The sequence below is a fragment of the Notolepis coatsorum genome (assembly GCF_963971535.1).
Source record: "Notolepis coatsorum genome assembly, chromosome: 6".
NCBI lineage: Eukaryota > Metazoa > Chordata > Actinopteri > Aulopiformes > Paralepididae > Notolepis > Notolepis coatsorum.
Window position 1 is genome coordinate 129,184,133 of NC_140170.1, and position 20,952 is coordinate 129,205,084.

At 46.2% G+C, this 20,952-nt stretch overlaps 1 protein-coding gene across 1 annotated transcript in view; it reads left to right on the forward strand.

Moving 5' to 3' along the window:
• mmp24 (matrix metallopeptidase 24) overlaps positions 1–20,952 on the forward strand; it is a gene marked incomplete at both ends in the record, with an annotated part of 493,526 nt that overhangs the window by 403,027 nt on the left and 69,547 nt on the right. The window contains 1 exon segment of the mRNA XM_084317135.1: positions 16,367–16,505. Coding sequence (XP_084173261.1) covers positions 16,367–16,505 — 139 coding nt within the window.

Below are 20,952 nucleotides of genomic sequence, written 5' to 3' on the forward strand. Positions count from 1 at the left end.
TCGGACAATAGGGTAGACGGTCTTCCTTTCCGTGATGTGAATCTACGGAAGGCCATAAGGAATGAGTCTGTGCTCATGGTCGGGAGAAGCTCGATGTGTATCGCTCTGGTGGTCATGCATTTGAATACAATACCCCACCGCTTCTCGGTTCCTCTTCCTTTCTTTATGTGCAGCAGGCCAAAGCAGTCCATACCCGTTGAGTGGAATGGCTTGTCACCGATTCGGAGGCGACATGGAGGAAGGTCAGCCATCCTTGGTATGCTGGGCTGCGCGCGCCACTTGCGGCAGTCTAGACATGTTCGCTGGAAGCGTCGTACCGCCTCTCTTCCTTGTAGGATCCAGTAACGACGTCTGATTTCCGCGAAGACTCTTTCTGCTCCTGCGTGATGTACATCCTCATCGTATTTCTTTATAATCAGCTCTGTGACCTTGTGTCGGCTGTTCAATACGATCAGGTATTTAATGTCATCCGGTAGATTGGGGGCTCTGCGTAGGCGACCACCCACTCTGATGAGGGTATGAGCGTCGCTCTCGGGGGCCAGGTGAATTAATCTGCTGTCGGATGGGACGGGCTTTCCTCCCTGTAGACAGGCCAATTCATCGGGGAACGAGTCTCTCTGGGCTCGCTGCAGTAGAAGCAATTCTGCTTCCTCGTAGTTAGCTGCTGACATATCAGCGGGGGACTTGCACTCCGGGTGGTACCGCAGGAATGTTCTTTGTTGTGCACTCTCTATGGACGTGCAATCGTCTATGTTAGGGTCGGTGGAGGCTACGGTGCTCAATCCACAGAACACAGACTTCTTATTTTCCACCTCCTCTGGACTTGCTTCCCTCGGGATAGGCATGGGCCACTGTCCTTCCGGGAGTCTTAGGAATGCGGGGCCGTCACTGTAGACATTGCGACGGGTGAGGTCATCCAGGGGCATCCCCCGGGTGATGACGTCAGCTGGGTTCTGTTTTGTATCAACGTAGCGCCACTCTGTTTCTCCGGTTAACTCTTCGGTTAAGTCTTGAATCTCGGTGACTCTGACTCCCACGAAGACTTTGTACTTGCATGAGTCCGATTTGATCCAGGCGAGTACCGTCGTGGAATCTGACCACAGGATTGTTCTAGACACCGGTATGGTGAGCTCACGTTGGATGAGCGTGGCTAGGTGCGCTCCGGCTAGGGCTGCGCAGAGCTCTAGACGTGGGATAGATTGTTGCTTGCATGGGGCTATTCTCGAGCGGGCGAGGACAAATGCTGTGTAGATCTCTCCCCCCTCGTCTTGGGCCCGCAAGTAGGCTACTGATCCGTATGCGACCTCTGAGGCGTCACTGAATACGTGTAAGTCCATTTTACATGTCTCTGGCCTCACCGTGGGTGGGAAGTAGCTTCGGCGCATATTAACGCCTGGGAGTGAGTGGAGCTCCATCTCCCACTCTCTCCAGGTGGATGCAAGGTGTGCGGGAATGGGGTCGTCCCAGCCCTGGTCCTTGTCCCACAATGCTCGTACAATCATTTTTGCCCTGGTGGTGTACGGTAGAATACATCCTAGCGGGTCATATTGTCGGGCGAGTGTTGTGTACACACTCCGTCTGGTGGTCGGCGCCGCCGCCGGCCTTCCCTGCTTCGTAGTCAGGGGCTTGTGTCTGTAGTGAAGCGAATCTGTTTTGAATCGCCACACCAATCTCAGGGTCATCTCCTGGGCTTCTCCCGGGATTGTAGCCATCCAGGTCTCGCTGCTGGCTGCCTTGTCCTCGGAGGAGAGGCTGCGCAGTACTTGCGGATCGCTGCTGGCCCACTGCCTGAGATCAAAGCCGCCTTTGATCAATGAGGCGCAGAGTTTAATCAGGAGAGCCTCGGCTTCTTCTTGGGTTGAAAGGCTTTGTAGACAGTTGTCTACGTAGAAGCTGTTCTTTACGCTGTGTCGGACCTCTTCGTCCGCTGCTGGGTCCTCTGCTACATGTTTCTGTAGTGCAAATGTAGCACAGCAGGGGCTGCACGTCGTTCCGAAGGGGAGGACTTCCCATTGGTAGATGGCTGGGTGCTCATCTCCTGGCTTCTCTCTCCATAGGAACCGTAACAGGGGCTTGTCCGCCTCTACTAATCTCACCTGCAGGAACATTCCTTTAATGTCCCCGCTGATGGCCACCTTTTCCTGGCGGAAGCGGAGTAGAACGCCGAGTAGGGAGGGGCCGAGTGTGGGACCGGGCAGTAACTCTTTATTCAGATTTTGGGATCCGATCTGGTAGCTGCAGTTAAATACTATGCGGTCTTTACCGTTGTGATGGACCTTGTGGTGGGGCACGTACCACGATTCAGTGGTCTGGTCCGCCTCTTTAATGTCCATCTTTGTGACGTGTCCCGCTGTGATGAGCTTCTCAATCTCAGCGCGGTATACACTCTCTTGGGCGGGGTTCTTGGCTAAGCGCCGCTCCGTGTTCAGCAGGTACCGTTCTGTGGCGTCTGTCCTGGCGTGGAAAGTAGGCATTCCTTCTCGCCGCAGGAGTGGCGTGGCGTATCTCAACACGCCGTTGACCGGGACTCTCTTGGTCCCTGTCTCGAGGAGGTGAATGGCGTAAATGTCATCTTTAGAGCGAATGTCTTTCTTTCCGTTCTTAAAGGGCATTTGTTCCAAGGTCCATAGCCGCTCTACGTGTTGCAGGAGTGCGGTTTCTCCCTCTGTGACTCGGGAGTGGAGACATCTAGTGGCTGTACTTCGGTTGAGAGATTTGGCGAGCGGGCCTTGGAGAGTCCATCCCAAACGGGTCTCGACTGCTGCAGGACAGCCTCGGGGTCCGGTATGAACCCGGTCTATCGGGACAATGAGGTCTGCATGGTCGGAGCCTATCAACAGGGTCGGCATAGCATTGTCTATGAGCGGGATCGGTAACTTGCGCAGATGTGCATATTTCTCCATCAGCTTGGCGACGGGGTATGTGTACCGCGACAGTCCTATTTCTTGGCTGGTGAAAGCGTCTGTAATCTGGTACCGTCGCTCAGGCTGGCCGCTTGCTGCGATAGAGAATGAGACATTCTCGCCCTTTATCGTCTTCAAATCTCGTCTTATTGTCCGAATTGTCATTTGGGTTTCGCTTCCCCGCAGCCCTAGCTGGGCCGCAGCGGAGGCGAGTAGCAGGGTCTTCTCTGACCCGTCATCGAGGACGGCGTAAGTGTCCAGGACTTTATTCTGGTAGCTTAGTGTCACACGCACTACTTTTAGGAGTACTCGGGCTCCACTGCTGCTGGCGGGATCGATGTACATGACGCTCGCTTTGCGGCTGGATGGTGCAGGTGAAGGGCGCCGTCTGTTACTGTCGTGAAGTATGTCCAGATGGGCTCCATCGCACTTGGTGCACCTTTTCTTTAAGCGGCATTCGGCTGCCATGTGTGAGCGCGCACAGCGAAAACAGCGCTTGTTGGACTTTATCCATTGACCTGCTTCCTCCGCGTTCAGCTTGGGGAAGGAGTCACATTGCGCTAGCCAGTGTTCTTTCTCACAGTAGGGGCACACTATCTTCCACTTCTCCGTTCTGGAGGGGGTACTGTGGCTCCTGCTGCTCGGTACTGACTCCGATTGGTGCATCACAGTCACCGATCTTCTTCCATCATTTAGTCGTCTGGTTCCTTCTCTGGAGCCAGGGGTGCTCCGTCCGAATGTATCTAGCCGTAGGCTGCTGACTTCTCTCGCCAGGAAGTCTGCTAGATCGAGGAGGTTCGGTTCGGGGCCATTCGGGTCTCTGTGGTCCCTCTGCCGCCTAAAGCGCTCCTGACGAGCGGGCGGCAGCTTCTCCAGAATCCTTTCCACATTTGAGTTGGCGTAAAGTTCATGCCTCCCCTTCTCTCTTTGCGCTCCCAACATCCCTACCAGGGACTGCACTCTGATGGACAGGTCGTCCAGTGCTCGATTGTCTATTGCTGGGGGTAAGCGGTCGATGTGTCGGATCTCCTGGATCACGTAATCCCATATGCGCCCATACCTCTGGTCCAATGCTACCAGCGCTGCTGTGTATGGGGTGGTGGAAGTCGCGTAGGCGAGCGCTATATTATGTGCGCGGGGTACCTTTAAGTGCTTCAGTAGGATGGCGTATTTGTGGCGTTCATCCAATACATCCACCAACATGGTCTCCAGACACATGCGGAGTTCTGTATACTGGGCCCGGTTCTCTTGGGTGAAGTCGGGTACCATAGGCGTGCCAATGTATGACGCTGACTGTGGATACATCGGCGAGCGTTGGGGGAGAGGCCTCCTAGGCGAGTCTCCTCCCGCTCCTTGGTATGGGCTGGTACCGGCAGTGTACCATGGCCTGCTTGTCCAGGTGCTGTTCCTCGGTGCGGGTCGTGCGTCGTGCTCACCCGTGTATAGAGTCGGGGGTCTGTAGCGCAGCTCCGCGGGAGTATAGCCTGGGCTGTACCGGACCTCCTGGTCCGGTAGAGTACTGTGCTGTCTTCGGGCGTGGTTCTCCTCCTCTTCCTCTTCGTCTTCAGTTAGGTCATCCAGTGCTTGTAGTCTCTGGTTTAGCCTCTCCACAGGATATGCTGCTCCTTCCCGGTTGCTAGGTCTCGCTTGGACCGGTGGGGGGAGGTGGTCTGTGGGGGGTATAGACCTCGTCTGTTGGTCAAGTTCAGGGTTGTTTACTCGGCTAGGGGATGCCGCCCTGGAGGTGTGTCTAGACGAGTTCCTGGAGCCTCTGGCGGAGGGAGAGGGTGTTGTCCGTCTGATCAGCTGTTCTATTAGTTGCGACTGCTGTCTGTCGCGCGCTGCGTCCCGTTGAGCACCGGCTCGTTCTCGGGCCACATTCTCTTCCATCTGAATGCGTCTTATTTCTAGACGTATCTGCTCGTGTTCGCTTCGCTGCTGGATCTGCAGTCGGTCGCGTTCAGCAGCGGCGTTCAGGCAGATGAGGAAGGCCTGCTGTAGGGTCCTCTCTGCCTCGCTGGGAGAAGGCGGTTGTATAGGGGAGCCTTCCCTCGGGGTACTCCTTGCGGAGCCTTGGAGCTCTATCTCCACGGTGCTCTCCCCGTCTTCTTCCGTGCCGAGTTCTCTCTCGGTAGCGTTGTATTCCTCCCGGGACTCATCGGGGACTACTTCTTCAGTACTGGCGGGGTGTGAAGTCATGTCTGGTTCCCACTGGTCCCCACCGTGAACTTGGTCAGTTACATTAGAGCCCGTAGGGGCCTCTATGGTCGGGGTAGTCTGGGCGTTGGGGTTAGACATACTTTTACTTTCTAGTTTTACCGCGTTTACTGTTAGTAGAAGACTAGGTTGTTGACTGACAGCGTAAGCCTCTAAGTACTGAGGGAGCCGTCGTTCGCGCTGCGGGCGTTGGTTAGGAGGATCGTTTCGTGGAGTGTTCATCATAGGCCATTTCAATATTAATAACACTATATTAATATTACACTAATTACCCTCCGGCTCGAAGGACCAATTGTAACTGAGGGGTACAATTCCCTGACTGTATTACTAGATATGATACTTACTACCACTACCTTTGTACTTAATATTCGGCCACCCAGTACACGGCATAAATATATTATCATAAACACTCTCACGTAGATGAAACGGATCCAACACAAATGTACGAAGTCGAAGTATGCGTTTATTACTACACAGCAATGGTGTGTAGAGCAAGCACTTAATCACTTAATTACATTTATGAATTGAAATAGTATGCACTTTTATGGCAAAGAGTATTCGTCGGTATATCAATAGAGAATGTCCAATCTCTGATGGCGCAGGTGGTAAATATACGACCTGGAATAGTTAAGGAATAACAGCAATGATACTTTAATGATTATATACTAGATACACTAAGGGGGGGTTAATCCGGTCGCTTGTAAGACAACAGGAGTAGGAGGGGGGGGGGGGGTAGAATCCGGCTGCCTCGTCCGGCCAAGGGTATCCCAGGTGAACCCACTGTAGTGCCGTTCAATGCGCCGGCGATCCTTGGACCACAGATGAAAGCAGGTGGACTCTTTGTGGGCCGGCTCTCTCCGGTCCACGGGGGAGAGACGTGAAGCGACCTCGTCTTGCAGAGCGTCTCCTCACCTTGCGTCCTCTCCAGGGGGGGGGGTCCCAACACACGGCAGTGTCGGGGGTCTTTATCCATGGAATAATCAAAGTATACAAAGCATAATCCGTGCCTGGGAAGGCGGGCTGTCGTCGGTAGAATAATCCGGTATACAGGTCCACTCGCTCGTCGGCTCTGGGGCTCCTCGGGTGCAGCTTCACATGGGGTCAACCACCCTGGGTAAGCAGCCAGTTCTCTGCCCGAAACGATGGGGTACTGACTACGGTAGTATTCTCACCGCACGAAGCACTATATATTAACAGACTATTATTAGCTTAATAGACTACGTCCAACTCGACGATATAGTGCCAAATATGACTATTCAAATATTAATATACACGATGTCTCAATACCGATGGTAGGCGAACTTGGCCTTACTCCCACACGTGGCGTCGCGGGGAGGCTTTACGTCTGTGACTCTATTGGAGGGTAAGAAACTGGACTGAAAAGGAAGTCCTACTTTAGTAGCGCAGTATATATACGCACTATGAACAAATAGTCCCATTAGTGGTGCGGTAGCCAGATTCCTACGCGGAACTAGGACTTGTTCGTACATGTGGAGCGGTACGTTTGAACTGGGTCTGAGGGGTATGGCAGCCTGGCACCAAGGTCTCGACCAATAGTAGAATGGAGACTATTATGGGATGTTCAGTAGGCTAGAATGGATATTCAATGCATATTGTACAAGGAATATACAAGGGATATCAGGGAATATTAGAGAATATACAAATACAATTAAATATATATATATAAATAAATATATATATTCGGTTTAATCTGGCCCTTCACAACACACCCTCTAATACAGCCAATTGTATTAGTGCAGACGGCCAGCCAAGCTGGTGACAACCCCGGAGCTGTGAGCTGGATTCGAACAGGCGAATCCAGCTCACAGCTCCGGGGTTGGTGACGAACGCAATCTCCGCTCGGCCACCTAACCGCCTAACGTAAAGCCTTTTAAATATAATCAAAACGTTCCCGTGTTTCTGCGGTCTGCGCAAAATAATAACGAGTTGAGCTTTATGATTTATGATGAATTGAAAATGGGGGACCCTGATGTAAACAAGACGAAAGTCTTTCTCTGGTCTGCATCCCCAATTAACAATTGTATGTACTGAGCTGTACTGTACTGTACCCATTCTGCAATCTGTCAATAAACTTTTCAATCAATCAATCAATCAAGCTACGCGGAGCGCAGTCAGTCAGTAGCCTACACCCCGTATATTCCGATAACGCTATATAAACCATGCTGCATTCATTCTGAGAGAAAGATCTATTATTCCAAATGCTATTTATAGGGTTTTGACCATAATTACACTACTGTTGCTATTTTACAATGAACTATAATGAACTACGGTTCGTACAGAACATGCCAGTGTTATTATGCACAGAAGCTCATTTCCTTGTTGTAATAATATATTCTACCACTGGGCGCCAGGTACGCATGGTCTGAGCTGTGCGTAGATGTAAGCACGGAGTCAAGTTCAAGTTGAAATTGATGAATCCCACTCTTTGCTTAGAAATGATCGTACGCACAGGGTAAGCACAAATCTGTGCGTAGAACACGTTGATGAATGAGGGCCCAGGACTTTAGTGAACTGCAGACACTATTTCCTCAACTATTTTCAGCTGTAGTTAGGCCCAACTCGAGGAAAGTTGGAGAAATGGTTGAGGCAATAGTGTCTGCAGTTCACTACAGGTCTGCTCTCCTCTTAGTAATGTCAATTTCTCGGGGGGGGGGGGGGGGGGGGGTGGTGCGATGTGGCTGAGCTCTCCAGACAGAACACGTTGGTGAGTTACATGCCCGGTTATCACATATCCTCCTCACAACAGAAAGATAGCACTCATTTTATGTAAATTTAAAAAGGTTTATCGAATAAATTCAAGACTTTATAGGTAATTAATCAAAATTAATCGCATTTTAAACGCATATCAATATTTGATGCGAAAAACAAAATGTTTCAATTCAAATGGATTTTGGTATACGAGTGAATCAATGAATATACATTATACATACTGTGACGAGCCTGGTGGTGTTCAGACTTGTCACGGTTCAAAAACAAACATTCAAATGTCCACACAAGTGCAATATCAATCAATAAGAATATTTATTGATTTACAGGCAGAATAATAGTACGATGGGCAAATAGAATGGTCGTTATACAGTCCGATGGTCAAAACACAAAAAACAGGCTCTCGTACAAAAAAGGGATTTTTCAATACTCAGAGTAGTCGTCCGGTCCGCGTGTAGTCTTTTACCAACGGAGTTGCAGTTCCGCGTTCGGGTTCCGCGATCTGATTGGCCACTGACGTTTCTCTCTGCGCCAATCGTGTTACGCCTATTTCTGCCTCTAACAGCCTGCTAGCTAGCTAACGCCTAGTTCTATCACTGGTTAAGCTTGGCGACTCTTTCGAAGTTGGTTAAGGTTAGAGTTTGGAATCAGGGCTGGTGGTCTATCCCCCTGCTCTAAGACAAACTCTAACCTTAACCAACTTTGAAAGAGTCGCCAAGCTTAACCAGTGATAGAACTAGGCGTCACGCGATTGGCGCTGAGAGAAACGTCAGTGGCCAATCAGATCGCGGAAAACTGCAACTCCGTTGGTAAAAGACTACACGCGTCCGGTCCAGGGTCAGTAGTACACAAGGGGGTTTCTCAGCCAGTCTAGGGTCCAGTACACAATGAACACCTTCTCGCCTTCACCTCTCCTCTCACTACCTCTCACCTCGCAAAACTCTGTTCACAACAATCTCTCTCTCAATACAATAACTCCAACCTCACCTCCACTCCACTCAACTCTCTCTATTCTAGTGTATTTGTAGTGTGTGTGTCTGGGGTGTGTGCGTGTGAGATATGGGTGAACTAATGATGCACAGGTGTGTTCTATCAGTACTAATCAGCTACCTAATTGTTTCCACTCCTTCCGTGGCAGTAATATCTCCCATCCTTCACATATCCATGAGAGGGGGGTTGATATCTGCCACTATACGTTTAAGCAGCAAAATCTTGTTTATTAGCTACTACACAGACCAACAGTCAGATCAATGCAATTTTTAACAAAGTGCAGCAATTTTAGGAATAATATATATATAGCGCAAAGGACATTTTCTCTTTTGAAAGGTAACATTCTGAAGTTTCTTACACAATGAAGAAAAATCACTTTGAGTGCTAATGAAATAGAGTAACAGAGGTTTGAACACACTGAAGTAAAAGTTGTGTGTGTACTCACATTTCTGTTTAGTGGTTGCCAGATGCCGGTTTTTAAGTTCCAGCTGAGAGGTAGGAGCTGGAAAACAAAACGGTTCCATAGCCTGAAGTCTTATAGTCATACAGGTCCAAAGTTTATAAAAATCCCACGAGAAATTTGTATTTCACAAAGGTTTTTGTAATGTGTGTACCGCAATAATTCAGCGTGATTATCCAAAATGGCCATCCGCTGCCTTTATTTCGCCTCTCGAGTCAAAACAAAGGACTTCCTCGTCCGAACGGCTTGTCAAATGACGCTTACCGGATGTTTCGTCTTCTAATTCGAGACCCGAAGCTCGCAATAGGTTGAGTGGGGTGATGATTGAAAGGCAGCAAATTCAACTTTCCAACAATGTATTGGTTGATCGGCGAAAATGCAGCCCGGAGCCGACAGACGAGAGCAAAGTGCACCGACGTGCGATAAAATGTGTAATGTTTTTTTAACATTTAATTTTTTCTGTAGTTAATTAAGCTAAATGAACGCGATAAAGTCCCAGCCCTAGGTGAAAGGTAAACTGTAGCCAGTAGTCAGGTGGTGTAACGTTCCCAGGGCCGGGCCTTGCGGGTCCGGCTATATGAATAACGGTGAACATTTCCTCCCTCCTGACAATGGTCGCCTACCTGGTCCCCTACCTCCTAACATTGGTCTACTACCTCCTCTACCTTCCTCTTGTGGCCAGACGAGCCAGTTGGTTCAGACACTGTTAATACATGTCATCACTCACTTGCTTACTGTAATTAATGGAATGATTAATGGGATGTCACAGTGTATGTTGTTGTTGTTGAACTCCCCCACCCTGGGCCCCGTTCCCCGTACCTGGCTAACTGAGTTAGCCGGATAATATCCAGCATAGCCTGACTTAAGCCAGACCTTTCCATTCCCCGACGCTCGATTGTCTAAATCACTATGACAACAGATCAAAAAGTTTGAGCCTGGTCGAGAGCAGGGTTAAGTTCAGTTAGCTGGATGAACCATGGCCACGCCCCCGCAAAGAAATGCCAGCTCGCTTCCTGAAATGATTCTCACAGTCTAGATCTGCATTATACCATTCTGAATTATGTTCTTGTGCTTCGTTTGAAATGTAAAATAATGTCTGCAGTAACGCTGATAATAAATCATATTCAGCCTATGAATTTACTTTGTCCTATATAATGCACGTCATATTTATACGGATACGGCGCTCGCGAGTCGCGACACACAGTTATTTTAATAACGGACTAAACGGATCATTGCAAATGTGAATCCCGCTGGGATATTTTTAATGAATGAAACCTATCGGGTGTTTGGCTCTGATTAGTTTAATATTCTTCGCTGTGTATTTGCTTAACGGAGCACCCGGATGCGTTTCATTCAAGCTGAAGCGTCTATGCGCGGATTGTGGATATGAATTATGAGGAATCTGAATCTGTGGAATATTTAATTGTATCACTGTGATAGTGTCACACGTTATTGTGATATTGTAACTGGGATTAAAATATATGAGGAGATGCGCTGTTTGATTTGATGACGTGACGTGACTTGATAAATTGAATGAGCCTTTGACGTTTTTGATGAATGAATTCGAGAAAATGCATTTATCTTTTCAAGCACTGTTATCTGATGATGAACATGAGGTCTCACTGGTATAAACCAAATGGTAATCAATTCAATGCATGTATGGATTAGGTCCGAAACAGATTAAAACCTGATTAATAGTGTAACTGCAAGCCTCCCTCCAAGCCTCTCTTTGGAAACCATGTATTTATATAGTACATAATATTAATACCTAAGCACATACAGATATCCTCATGATATAATTCGTATCAATTAGATATACTATTTGGGCTTGTTTTTATCGTTATTCTGAAAGAGCTGAACTAATTATTTTCGCTAGCAAGATCTCATTTGATTATTCATTCCATAAACCTATACTGCCAGCAGGTATGTTTAAAGAAATATAATCTGATTGATTGGGGTAATGAGGGATTTAAAATGAGCCTATAGATTATGCATTTAACTTGTCGGCGAGGCTATGAGCCGTACTGCATTGTACCCATTCTGCAATCTGTTAATAAAGTTTTAAATCAATCAATCAATGCCGTTAGAAAATCAGGATTTCTGCTATCGACACTTGCTGTCTTGTCAGCTGAGGCGGGCGCGCGCAATTATCCTGGGTCTCAAGTCTGGTTCAAATGAACGAGACTGAATCCACCTTCGAGGAACAGGAAAATCCCGGATTCAAACATCGGGTTAATTGAATCTGGATAATGGGACTCTTGATCGACTTAGTTGAACCAGGTACGGGGAATAGGGCCCTGGTGTAAATTGGTTTCCCTGTGTAGTGTTGTTTGACGTATTGATTATTATTGGTAGTGTGTTGTTTTGCTCTGTGCTGTGTCTCCCCCCAGCTGGGGGCAATTAGTAATTAGGGTTGCTATTTATGTGTGGCTTGCCCTCACCTGGGTGTGGAGACATTCCTTCATGTTACCTGGTCCTGTGCTGTCGTTGTTCCTGTGCTGTATGTATCAAACATTCGTCCTATTAGTGTTGCTCTGTCCAAAAGTAAGTGTATATTAGTTTCTCTTTTGTCATCTTTGATTTCGTGTGTTATGTCCGTTTTCTGGTTAGGTTTGATTTATAGTAAGTGTCAGCACGGCTGTGTCTATTGTTGTACTCATATGTACTTTTGAGTAAACACTCTGAATTGTGATCATCGACTCTGCCTCATCTCCCTGCTTATTCTTCCTGCTGCCTTGGGTTCTACCACCACGTATCGTATCGTATCGTAACAGAATGTCTCCACCATCACAAAACCCAGCGGAAAGATTATGGGGGACGATGATGGTTCTCTCCAATTTAATGGAGGGAGATCTGTCAAAATATTCCCCAGCTAAATGGGTATTTTTGTTTCAGACAATCCAGTCCGCAGCAGACCAGTATCCGGACCAGGAGGCAGAGATGAGGGTGATGGCCGACCAGGCCGCAGCCCTCATGGAGAGGTATCTCGTTCAACCCTCTGATCTGCCTCCTGTTCGTGTTCCTGCAGTTAGCCAGGCCCAACCGACTAGCATCCAACTCACTGTTAGCCTGGGTCCTAGGGCTGGCCGGCCTTCTAAAGCTAACATTTCCCCCCCAGCTGTCATTTCCCCTACAGCTAATCCAGGCCCCGCTGTTGGCCCAGCTCCCGCAGCTCGCAGACCTCCAAGAGCTGGCAGGACTGGTGCAGCTGACAAGGCCTCCACAGATGACCCGGCCGTCGCTGCCGGCTTGGTTCCGGTCGATGTAGCCCCAGCTGTCATCGCTCTCCCTCCGGCTTTCACGTCCTCTCCAGCCTCTACGCCTGGTACGGCTACTACACTGGGTCCAGGCTCCTCATCCCCGGAGCCTACGCCACGCCACGCCGCCGACACCGGTCCGGTCTCCTCGCCCTGCCCGGCCTCTACACCTGGTCCGGCTCCCGGCTCCCCGTCTGGTCCAGCTCTGCATTGTGGTCGGCGTCCTGGTCCTCGCCGTGGTCTTCGGCGTGGGCTGCGTTGGATCCTGCTCCGGGGGTCGTCGCCACCACACCGCCGTTCCGGCTCTCCGGATCCGGTCCCTAGTCCGGCGGCTGGAGGGTCTCCCGTTCGGGGCCCTGCTCCAGGGTTCTTACCCTCGGTCCCTGGTTCCAGGCTTCCTGATCCTGTTTCTCTTCCCGCCTCCCCTCTTCAGGCCCCTGTTCCCAGGTCCAGCCCCCCTCTCCGGGTCTCGGCACCCATCCCCACCCCCCCTCGTCGGGCCTCTGTTCCCAGGCCCAGCCCCCCTCTCCGGGTCTCGGCACCCTTTCCCACCCCCCCTCTCCAGGCCTGTGCGCCTGTTTTCGGCCCTCCTGGCTGCTATGCCCCCCCGGGGTTTTTTGCTCGGGCTCCCGGCCCCGGGTCTCCGGGTCCTCTCCCTGGGTTCCTTCCGGGGTCCCGGCTTCCTCCTTCACCGGTGTCCGGACGTTGTTCTCTGGGGTCTGGAAGCCCCCCGTTGAGGGGGAGGTTCTGTAACGTTCCCAGGGCCGGGCCTTGCGGGTCCGGCTATATGAATAACGGTGAACATTACCTCCCTCCTGACAATGGTCGCCTACCTGGTCCCCTACCTCCTAACATTGGTCTACTACCTCCTCTACCTTCCTCTTGTGGCCAGACGAGCCAGTTGGTTCAGACACTGTTAATACATGTCATCACTCACTTGCTTACTGTAATTAATGGAATGATTAATGGGATGTCACAGTGTATGTTGTTGTTGTTGAACTCCCCCACCCTGGTGTAAATTGGTTTCCCTGTGTAGTGTTGTTTGACGTATTGATTATTATTGGTAGTGTGTTGTCTTGCTCTGTGCTGTGTCTCCCCCCAGCTGGGAGCAATTAGTAATTAGGGTTGCTATTTATGTGTGGCTTGCCCTCACCTGGGTGTGGAGACATTCCTTCATGTTACCTGGGCCCTATTCCCCGTACCTCGTTCAACTAAGTCGATCAAGAGTCCCATTATCCAGCTTCAGTTAACCCGATGTTTGAAGCCGGGATTTTCATGTTCCTCGAAGGTGGATTCAGTCTCGTTAACTAGAACCAGACTTGAGACCCAGGATAAGTGCGCGCGGCCGCTTCAGTTGAAAAGCCATCACGTATCGATAGCAGAGATCCTGATTTTTTAACGGCATTGATTGATTAATTGATTTAAAACTTTATTAACAGATTGCATTACGGCTCAATCGCCTCGCCGACAAGTTAAATGCGTTATCTATAGGCTAATTTTAAGTCCCTCATTACCCCAATCAATCAGATTATATTTCTTTAAACTTGCCTGCTGGCAGTAGGTTTATGGAATGGATAATCAAATGAGATCTTGCTAGCGAAAATAATTAGTTAAACTGTTATACGGAATAAAGACACGGCTCTCTTACCCATTGATTGATGTATGGTGGACAGCGACTCCTACAGGTCGGTTGGTGCGCCTGCGCAGCAGAATCAGGAAGCGACGGGGGCGGCGTGACCCTCCCACACAGACCCCCGCCGCTGAGAGATCGCACTGTGCAGGTGAAAAGATGCGGTGGCTGCTTCCTCGAGTACCGGAGGGGACACGTGATGTAAGGCTTCGTCCACATTGCAGCCGGCTTGTGGGAGGCATGGCCTAACAGCGTTCGAGACAGGGGAGGGTAGAATTGGATGATACGAAATTGGGATGGGAGAAAAATAGAAAAATGGGAGAAAAAGTAGATCAAAAAAATAAAACATTTTCTACGGCTGACTTTTTCTGGAGACATGCAGCGATAGTTGGGGTGAAATATCCCTTTAATACTTCAGGACGTGAAGTGCATCAGGGGGGCTGGTGAGTGTTTGAAAGTAGACACTCATTATAGGATGTTTCCTCGCTGAGAATCACTCATGGTTCCTTCTGTAGATGTGAAGCATTGATTTATTTTTTTCAGTTTCAGTGCAGACAGAAAAGCATTAGTAGCCAGTGGAGATGATTTTGAGATGAGGAGAGAGAGAGAGAGAGTGTGTGTGTGTGTGTGTGCGCTCGCGTGTGTGTGTGTGTACAGTCATCAGGGAGTGAGGCCGTGTCCTAGATTTGCTGGAGCCAAATGATAATGAGCTAAGATTGATGTTCTCTCCCGCTCTCCTTTACTTCCCTCTACACCTTCCTTCCCTACCAACCCTTCCCTCTTCTCTTCTCTTCTCTTCTCTTCTCACCTCGCCTCACCTCTTCTCTTCTATCATCTTCCTTTCCTCAAAATTTTCATCTCATTTAATCTCCTCTCCTCCCTGCCCTCCTCCTCTCCTCTCTTTCCTCCTACCCTCCTCTCATCTCTTCCCTCTGCTATCTTCCTCTCCTCTCTTCCCTGCTCTCCTCTCCTCTCCTCCCTGCTCTCCTCCTCTCCTCTCATCTCCTGCTCCTCTCTCTCCTCATGCTCCCCTCCTCTCCTCTCCTGCTCTCCTATCTTTCCTCCTCCCCACACTCCTCTTCACTAGCTCATATATTCTCTCCTATGCCTTGAATGTGTCGTAACACTTACATCACTACAAACTCCTGCCTCATAAATAAATGCATCAAAGAGGACCAAATATCATTAAAAATAACTCGCAACACTCTGTTCTTGATACCAATTAGGATCTCTCTCTCTCTCTCTCTCTCTCTCTCTCTCTCTCTCTGCTGTTATGGGCAAGATGCTACATGAATCACACACTGATTGACTGGTGATAAGTCAATCATATTATTTCAGTTCAGTTCAGTCATGAATAATAAATAAGTCCCTGTAATGGTAATGTAATGTAATGGACATTAGAGTATCTGCTCAGACTCTGAATGTGGGGTGATATGAATTACATTACAGACTCATTATCTGATTCAGCGTTTGATTGGCTCATAATATGTTATGACATAATGACTGTATACTGTATCTCATATGATTATTATTCTCACTTTGACTCTTGATGAAATATACTACAACTCTTTGATTCAGATGCATATTTTGACTGTTCCTTTGAGTGTTGCGAGTCTTGTTGAATTTCTGCAATTTTGGAATCTAATGAAACTTGCTATGATTGACGCTGGGTAGTAACAGAATACATGTAATGAGATTATATAATCACAAATATAGTTGGCTCATTGTAAAACATAAAGAAATATATAAACAACAACAACAGATTGTACTTGTTGAAGTAATGGATGATAATAGTTCTTTATGGAATCAAATGAACACCAAGGTATTCAGATTACATTACTGGGTTTACATATAATCCAGTGAATTAAATGACTGATTATAAGTAAATTGCCAGTAATTTGTAACATATATATATATATATATATATATATATATATATATATATATATATATATATATATATATATATATATATATATATATATATATATATATATATATATATATATATATATATATATATATATATATTATAATATTCTTATTTTGTATAAACTGTACAGTAGATAATAATCTCAACTTTTTCATTTGTTTTGTTTTTTTTATGTTGAATGTAACCCTCACAGCCCATACTATGACTCCCGTAAATAATGCTTCATATGACTCTCTGGTCATTTCCCAGGACCGCTGGTTTTGGCGTCTGCGTAACAACAAGGTTCAGGAGGGATACCCCATGCAGATAGACCAGTTCTGGAAGGGCCTGCCACCACGCATCGATGCCGCCTATGAGAGATCCGACGGCAAATTTGTTTTCTTCAAAGGTATGGAGTTTAGTGGGGAAAAAACAGCTCAATATGTTTCCTTTCCCCCTATGCAGCATCTCTTCAAAGGCATACTAGCCTGAGACGGGAAAAATAGTTTTAGAAGCTCGAAAATTCTAAGTGAAGCAAAAGCAAAAATAGCCACTGGAAAAAAATATTTTGCATACTCATAGCTCATTAAATTGGGACAGCATTTGTGTATATGTTCGAGAAGCAGTAACTGGAAGGTTGCCGGTCTTGGTGGGGATGTAACTGAAAGGCTGCAGGTCTTGGTGGGGATGTAACTTTGGTGGGGATGTAACTGGAAGGCTGCAGGTCTCAAGTTCAAGTTTCTTTAATAGTTGTCATACAGAAGTACAGAATACTTTTATACAAAATGCTTCTTTCTGTTTCGCTCCAGAGACTGTGCTAGACAAAAGATAAGTATAAAATAAAATAAAATAGTATAGCATGTAAAAATAGAAGTAAAAATAGAAGTCACGTACGTAGACACAGTGTTCAGTATATACATATGTACAATGTTCGATGCAGAATAGAGTAACTGAGTTACCGTACAATATACAATATACTATGCAATATACTAATATACAATACTATATAGTGCAAAGCAGAAATGGGATGAGGTACAATTTACAGTAAGGTGTACTGAGGTATGGGTTGTAGTGCAAATCCTTTAACTGGAAGGTTGCAGGTCTTGGTGGAAGGTTGCAGGTCTTGGAAGGGATGTAACTGGAAGGTTGCAGGTCTTGGTGGGGATGGTGAATGAGTGATTCCACTATCTAAGAAATACTGTCAAGGTGCCCTTGCTCTCCAGTGGAGCGGCTCTGCTCCGTGGGAAGCATGTTTTGTCATTTCAGAGCAGCTCCCAGGTGAGAATGTGTGTAACGGTGTGACTGTGGCAGAGCATTGCTTAAAAAAGAGCTTGCATACTCAGCAAAGCTTCCCTGGATAAATAACGTAGTTCTGTGGTAGCCTATTCTTTGTCTAGGCCAGGACTGCTTTTTGCCTCCAGCACATAAGCAGTATCTGGGTGAGTGGTGGATGTTCTGCAGAATTAGTGAAGCAATATGTAAATTATGACCTGGTGTCTCAAGCTAATCCCACAACAATACATCGGCCCCTAAAAGGTCAGAATGTGTCAGAAAGTCTGAATCCGTGAGAGAGAGAGAACAATGCTTGTTAAGCTTTTCCTTTTCCTTTCTTCTATTCAGAAAGTAATCTGCTGTGTTACAGTGTGTCATTCGTCTCGCAGGTTCAAAGCCCTGAAGCAACTTCAGCAAGAACATGTCAAGTTTTATTTTTATATCATGTTAGTTCCGGGTGAATATTCTACCTTTACATACTGTAGAGAGGGGTGGGGGTAAAACAAGAGAGGAAAGAGAGACGAGGGAATCGGAAAGAGAGATGAGGGAATCGGAAAGAGAGATGAGGGAATCGGAAAGAGCGATGAGGGAATCGGATAGAGAGAGTGAAGGTAGAGGAGGAAGAACAGAGAGACATCCTTCTTATTGTCCCTTTATTTTTCAGCTGAGTTAAACACACTCTTATTACAGCCATTGTTTGTCTGTTGCTGGACCCAAATAGGATTGCACATTTTTAGAGTGAGCGCCAGCTAAGCTGCTGTAGCAGCAGTTATTTTTAAGCCTGAGGCACACTTACCACATACGCAAGACATTTCCAGGCACACCTCCTGTAATTATTGATTGCCTGGAATCATTACAAAGCCCATAAGGACATACTGAACAGAGTTGCTGAGCAACAAGGACATTAAGGTGTGGGGGGGGGGGGGTAATGTATGTAGGTTTATGCATGTATACTGTATGTGTATATGGCTGTATGTGTAAGATGAATTACAGTGACATCATATGAAATCATAATTGGTTGGATTATTTAACAAGGCAAATTGACTAAGAACAAATTCTTATTTACATCAGCGTTGTGGGTGAGTGGTATCAGGGAGACTTTGGGCGGGATCCACTAAGAATGGATTGTGCGGTGGGAATTGCACCCTATTAAGCCCGACGGGTCCAGTACATCAGTCTCTCTAGACTGTATGACATAATATTGTGTTTTTTTTTGTTTTTTTTTCCAAGAGTAAACATCCTAACCATGTCACAACAGCAGTCATAGTGTATATTTTCAGCAATACATTTGTTTAACAATAGGTTAAAGGGTTATTAGTGAGATTTTAGTTTTTGAAATGTGTTAATATGTGTATTTTCTTTTTTAGGGATTCTATACCACCAAACTGAACGTTATTGGCATAGATTGGAGTGGAGTTAGTGTGTCTACCTTCTGTGAACATTTAGCAACCATCTGTGTTGAAATCCGATCCAAAATGGCGGAGCCATATCCATTCTAAGAATCTAACTGTACATACAATAGATTTCATTCTTCATTCTCTGTGCATGCCTGGTGATACTAAATCCAAATTGAACAATGCCATTTGAAAGAGGAGATTTGGCCCGATCCATAGATGTGCGAGTTGGCTATAATAAGGTCATTTATAGGCCTCATATTCTATATTCTATAATAATATTTCAAATAGCATGTATCCGGATGGCAGAATTCAGTACTGTATCTACAAAACCTTCTCTTTAATCATCTTCCCTTTATTCATTCCCTTAGATTTTTGTACACGTGATTTCAAGAAGGTGCTGAACAAGCTCAGTGGCAGTTGTACATGTCTGGTAGGGGTGTAAAGGTACACGTATCCGTACCGAACCATTTCAGTGTGTACCGTACCGAACGGCTGTGTACCGAACAAATACAACGGTATGTTAACCACTAATTACCACCCACAGGGGGCTGTTTTTTCACAATCTAATATAATTATTATAGTCTAGATGGAAACATAGGTCCACCTGCATAGGGTGGATTATTTTTCGGCACCTGTTTTTTCTTAATCCTTGAAGTGTCTATTTTAAGATTCTGACAGGTAACAGGTTGGAATAATGTCCCATGGGGTTGATTTTTAACCCTTTATTACACCTATCCTGAACCAAAACCTGAAAAATAAGAAAAAGAAAACAGCATAACTTTTGAAGTTAACAACATATAGAGACAAATTAAAACATTTTCCCAAACAGGTTTGACTCAAGGAATTCAGTAAAATTGTTATTTTTAAGATTCAAACACATCTTGATTAAATTTCAGGACAGAAAAACAAACAAAAAACGCTGAAAAAAACATATATCACATCTCTATTTTCCCTTTTTACTAAAATGTAGTGCATTGGACGAGATCATTTTAGATTAATATTGGAAATAATATTGTAATAAAGATTGGGTCTCATTCCTGAACGGATTTACGACCAAAAATTTCCTTAACCTGATAAGCTGTAAGCCGTATTTCGCCTAAAGGTACATGCCTAAGTAAATGGAAGATTGCTCCACTTCTGCAAGGTCAATTTGCATGTTCTTGGTATCTAGGAACATCTAGGGACCTGGGGGTATGTATTTCCAGTGTCCGAAATATTGTGTCTGTTACTAGGCTTGAGTAAATTGTAAGGAAAGGAGAATATAAATTATGATTTATGATTTTTGCATCTTTGATAAAAAATTTATACGGGTAGGAGAAAATGCTCACTGAGCTCATTCACCATCTTATTGAGAGCATGTGTACAATAAATCTAAGCAAATGAGCCGCGGGAAGATGATTAAACAGAAGGATTTGTAGATACAGTAATTAATGATAATCGATTTTAATTATAAATTCATATTTGACCTTGAACTTAACCATGACCTTATTATGGCCAAATCATACATCTATGGATAGGGGAAATGCTCCTCTTTCCAATGGCAGGGTTGAATCTGGATTTAGTCATTTCTTGCGTTTTTTACGATAATTAGCATTTTCAGATACATTTGTATTTCCGATAAATCGTATAAAACATCGGTAAAAATGAAAATATACACTTTGACTACTGTTTTTGATAGGGTTATGGTCTTTACTCTTGGCTACAAAAAAGAATATTTAAAAACATTGACCTCTTAACATCCAAGGGCCCACATGTGGACGATTCTTTGCCGACCTCTAGTGGCTCGGGTGTGCATTTATTTTAATACAATATATAGATAGAATTAAAGCCCTATTTGTTGCCTGTCAATTGCCCTTTCAGGTGACAAAACCCGTTCAGCGGTTCTCGAGTTACATGCCGATATGTGAGGCGTGCCCCAAAGTACGCAAAAGTACACATTACCACTCCCGGGGCTCTAGCTCCGTCAATCATTTGGCGATCTCGAAAATCTTTGTACAGGGTTGTAGCCAATGATTGTGGCTTTCCAATGATACCCCATGATATGATAATTGGGGATCTAATACGGTCTCTGACATATTAGGGCTGGTAGCGCGATTCCCCAAATTTAAATTTTTTTTATCTACTTTTTCTCCCCATTTTCTATTTTTTCTCCCTTCCCCAATTTCGTATTGTCCAATTCTACCCTCC